The sequence below is a fragment of the Lycium barbarum genome, chromosome 1 (assembly GCF_019175385.1).
Source record: "Lycium barbarum isolate Lr01 chromosome 1, ASM1917538v2, whole genome shotgun sequence".
In the NCBI taxonomy this organism is placed as follows: Eukaryota; Viridiplantae; Streptophyta; class Magnoliopsida; order Solanales; family Solanaceae; genus Lycium; species Lycium barbarum.
This window is the reverse complement of record NC_083337.1, coordinates 81,638,610-81,643,771: the sequence shown is the minus strand read 5'-3', so window position 1 is coordinate 81,643,771 and position 5,162 is coordinate 81,638,610. Positions and strand designations below refer to the sequence as shown.

The following is a 5,162-nucleotide window of genomic DNA, read 5'->3' as shown; positions in this document are numbered from 1 at the left end:
TGCTTTTCTCTTTTTACTTCGTTGTTCATTTCTTGGCTCAAGTGCGTTTGTTTTATTGAGTCGTCCTCGTTCTTTTGATAACAAGAACCTATTCCGACCAAGAGTAGAATTTGAACCCTTGTGACTAGTCAACATTGACAAGCACACAATCTTTGGCGGAAGCAATTTGTGAGGCAATCAAAGGTGCGCATACTTGTGCGATTGTGAGTTGATTTTACTAATCTAACGTGTTTGCTTGCTTTGTTGAGTGTCTTAATAGGTACCATGGCTACAGAGGATGAAACTCGAGTTCCCACCGGGGAACTCACACTAGTTGATGTAATGAGAGCCTTACAAGCCTTGAACGATAAAGTGGATAGTATGGGTGGTCGAATGGAAAACATGGGTGGTCGAATGGAAAACTTGGGAAGTAGGGTGGAAGCAATTGAAGGAGGTAGTAGGGAGGTCTCATATTCGCCTCAAGTGCAATACCAAGGTGGCACAAGTGGAGCTACTCGAAGCACTTCACCTACAGTGTCACCCGGCACCTTCCATCATCTATATAACCCCACTCCCCAAAACGCTCCTCAAAACACGACTCTCACCCCACCAAACAACATTCCCATAGGCCAACGGAACAACCCACTCCAACAAGATCAAGTTCCAAATGACCCACATCCAAATGACCCACCCCTAAATGACCCTCGCCCAAATGCACCAATGCCACCCCAAAACCGTCCAAACATCCAACAACCAAATGAGGAAGAGATAGAGGAAGCTCTACTTGAGCACGAACATTATGGTGACCAAGGTTGGAGGCCACGAGGGCAAGCACAAGGAGGTTATCGAGGAAGGGGTGGAAGGCATGGTCCTAACCCTCACATGGGTAGGCAAAGAGGGTACCAAGCTCGTGAAGGGTACCAAAGTCGTGACCATCAAGGTTATGACGACGATGGAGATTTTAATAGGAATCACGGTTATGGCGGAGGGCGAGACACGAGTCTCAATTCCATCAAGGTTACTCTCCCAACCTTCAAAGGAAGTAGTGATCCCGATACATTCCTTGATTGGGTGATGCATTGTGATAGAATCTTCTTGACGAATGACATGTCCGAGGTGAAAAAGGCTTCTTACGCCATTGCTCAATTCGAGGGGTATGCCTCCACATGGTGGGAAACTCAAGTAAAAGCAAGAAGAATTATTGGACTCCCGCCAACACCTACTTGGGATGAATTGAAGGAGGCCATGCGGCGTAAGTATGTCACCGAACGCTACAAACAAGAACAACTCAAGAAGGTGTATACCTTAAGGCAAAACAAAAAGAGTGTGGAAGAATACTATGACGAGTTTCAAATTGTCAAGATGAGAATCGACTTTGACGAGGATGAGTTAAATGCTATGACTCGGTTCCGAGCCGGGTTAAATGGTGACATTGTCTCCCAAATGAGACTCCACAACTATGGGAGCATTGAAGAAACCCTTCAAGCGGCTATTGAAATAGAGGAGGGTCTCAAAGAGGACAAAATCAATAAATCAAGGGGCTATGTGAGTTCATGGAACCATAACAAAGAACGGGGAGCTTTCTCCTCCAATTGGCAAAAGAATAAGGGCCCCATGCAAGAAGCCAAGAAACCATTTGTGAAGAATTCTCAAGTTGAGAAGCAAGTTGACAAGCAACCTCCGAAGTTTGCTCCAAAAGAAGAAGGTACGAAAACTCCTATTCAATGCTTTAAATGTCATGGATTCGGTCATAGAGCAAGTGAGTGCCCTAATCGTAGAGAGTTTATTTTGAAAGACACTTATAGTGAGGATGAGGAAGAATGCGAGGAAGGGGATGAAGAGGGCAATCATGAGGATGAACATCATGATAGTGAAGGGGATGGTGTTGAAGGTGATGATGAGCCTATTGTACCTCTATATGTGGTGCGACGAACCATGATAAGTAAAGCAATGGATGACCCAAGTCAACGGGAAAATCTCTTCCATTCCAAGTGCATCATTAACCAAAACACTAGCATCATGATCATTGATAGTGGGAGTTGTGCCAATGTTGCTAGTACCACCCTTGTTGATTTCTTGAAACTTCCCACCACCCGCCATGAAAACCCTTACAAACTTCAATGGCTCAATGAATGTGGTGAATTGAAGGTGACTAGGCGAGCTATCATCAAATTCGCGGTTGGGAAGTATCATGATGAGGTGTTGTGTGATGTTGTTCCCATGCAAGCGTGTCATCTTCTACTTGGCCGACCATGGCAATATGATAGGTCCGTCAACCATAATGGGAGAACTAACCAATACAACCTTGGCCACAATGGTGCCAAACATGTCTTGAATCCCATGACCCCCTCCCAAGTGGGTGAGATCTATAACAAAATGAGGGAGTTAAAGGAGAAGGGACATGGTGCATTGCAAAAGAAGAATGTGGGGGACGAGGGAGTAGAGGAGAGTAGTTCTCAAGAGTTGAGTGGAAAGAAAGGAGAGCTTAGAGGAAAAACTAAGGTGTCGCTTTTGGCGAATTGTGGGGAAATTAGGGAGGAATTGGGGGAGCGTCAACCGGTGATTCTCCTCATGCATAGGGACTATGCATTGCACACTAATGAACGTTCCCTTCTTTTCCTAGCTCTATTTTTTCTCTTTTGCAGGAATTTGATGATGTGTTCCCAACGGAACTCCCAAAGGGGTTACCACCCTTGAGGGGAATTGAACACCAAATTGACTTTGTTCCGGGGTCTCAATTACCAAACAAGCCAGCTTATAGAGCCAATCCGGATGACACTAAGGAGCTTCAAAGGCAAGTGGATGAGCTCCTTGAAAAGGGAGTTGTGAGAGAAAGCATGAGTCCTTGTGCCGTGCCCGTGATCTTGGTGCCAAAGAAAGATAGATCATGGCGCATGTGTGTTGATTGTCGGGCCATCAACAAGATAACGGTAAAGTATCGCCATCCCATACCCCGTCTTGATGACATGCTTGATGAGTTGAATGGTTCATGCATATTCTCTAAGGTAGATCTTAGGAGTGGGTATCATCAAATCCGGATGAAACCCGGAGATGAGTGGAAAACCGCATTCAAGACCAAGTTTGGTCTATATGAATGGTTGGTGATGCCTTTTGGTCTCACTAACGCTCCTAGTACTTTCATGCGATTGATGAATCATGTGATGAAACCTTTTATTGGCAAATTCGTGGTTGTTTATTTTGATGATATTTTGGTGTATAGCAAAACCATGGATGAGCATGTTAGTCATTTGAAATGTGTGTTTGAAGTGCTTAGACAAGAACAACTTTATGCCAATGTTGATAAATGTTCCTTTTGTGTGGATGAAGTTGTTTTCTTGGGATTTGTCGTGAGCTCAAGGGGGGTTGAGGTTGATGAATCCAAAATAGAAGCCATAAGAAATTGGCCCACTCCAAAATCCATTGGAGATGTAAGAAGCTTTCATGGCTTGGCTAGTTTCTATAGGCGTTTTGTTAAAGGATTTAGTACCATAGCCGCTCCTTTGACCGAGGTAATCCGAAAGGACAAACCTTTTTCTTGGGGTGTGGAGCAAGCTAATGCCTTTGAAACTTTGAAACAAATGCTTAGCTCCGCACCATTGTTGCAATTACCCGACTTTGACAAAATATTTGAGATTGAATGTGATGCAAGCAAAGTGGGTATTGGAGCCGTTTTAATGCAAGACCAAAAGCCCATAGCCTATTTTAGTGAAAAACTCAAGGGAGCGACCTTAAATTACACTACCTATGATCTTGAGTTGTATGCCTTGATTCGTGCTTTGGGAAATTGGCAACACTACTTGTGGCCTAAAGAGTTTGTAATTCGGACCGACCATGAGTCCTTAAAGCATCTTAAGGCCCAAGGTAAGTTGAACAAAAGGCATGCCAAATGGGTTGAATTCCTTGAAACCTTCCCTTATGTAATCCAATACAAAAAGGGAAAGGAGAATGTAGTGGTGGATGCCCTATCAAGGAAACATGTTTTGATTAATACCTTGTCTTCCAAATTGATGGGTTTTGAAAGCTTGAAGACATTGTATCCCGAGGACCCGTCTTTGCTAAAATCTTTCTAGATTGCGAAGAATGGGAAAGGGAGAGGTGGATTAGGGATAGGTCTTCTACTCCCTATTCCAAGTTTGATGGTTTCTTGTTCAAGAACAAGCGACTATGTGTGCCCATGAGCTCTTGGAGGGAGTTATTTGTGAGAGAGGCACATAATGGGGGATTGATGGGACATTTTGGAATTGATAAGACTTTGGGGATTCTTGAGGAGCAATTTTATTGGCCTCATATGCGGAGGGATGTGGCTAAGATTTGTGGCCAATGCATTGAATGTCGCGGCGCCAAGTCTAGACTCCTTCCCCATGGTTTGTATACCCCTCTCCCCACCCCTCAACAACCTTGGATTGATATTTCGATGGATTTTGTGTTGGGATTGCCTAGAACCAAAAGGGGTAAAGATAGCATCTTTGTTGTGGTTGATCGATTTTCTAAAATGGCTCATTTCATTGCTTGTCATAAAGTTGATGATGCTCCTCATGTTGCCTCTTTGTTTGTTGAACATGTGGTAAAGTTGCATGGTATTCCCAAAACCATCGTGAGCGATAGGGATCCAAAATTCCTTAGCCACTTTTGGAAAGAATTGTGGGGACGACTTGGTACTAAATTGTTGTTTTCTACCTCTTGTCACCCACAAACCGATGGCCAAACCAAAGTTGTCAATAGGACCTTGGGTTCTATGCTTAGGGCCATGGTTAAAGGAAAATTAACATCTTGGGAAGATCAATTGCCTTTGGTTGAATTTGCTTACAATAGAGTCATTCATAGCACTATTGGCATGTCACCTTTTGAAGTCGTTTATGGTTTTAACCCCCTAACCCCTTTAGATCTAACCCCTTTATCTCAAGATGTTGTGTTGAGTTTAGATGGAAACAAACGAGCCGAGGCCATGAAGAAGTTGCATGAGAAGGTGAGGCTTCACCTTGAGAAAAAGAATCAAGAAACGGCCAAGAGAGAGAACAAGGGCCGCAAACGAGTTGTGCTTGAACCGGGTGATTGGGTTTGGGTACATTTCCGAAAGGAGAGGTTTCCCAACAAAAGAAAGACCAAGTTGATGCCTAGAGGAGATGGTCCATTTGAAGTACTTGAACTACTCAATGATAATGCATACAAAATTGATCTTCCAC

General features: G+C 43.8%; 1 protein-coding gene across 1 annotated transcript; it reads left to right on the top strand.

Moving 5' to 3' along the window:
- Positions 1-1,841: 1,841 nt before the first annotated feature.
- Positions 1,842-2,559, top strand: LOC132640843 (uncharacterized; the record flags this gene model as incomplete). The annotated part of the gene is made up of 1 exon (XM_060357657.1): positions 1,842-2,559. A coding segment is annotated over exon 1 (645 nt), but the record flags the coding sequence as incomplete, so codon positions are not given.
- Between the last annotated feature and the right edge of the window lie 2,603 nt (positions 2,560-5,162).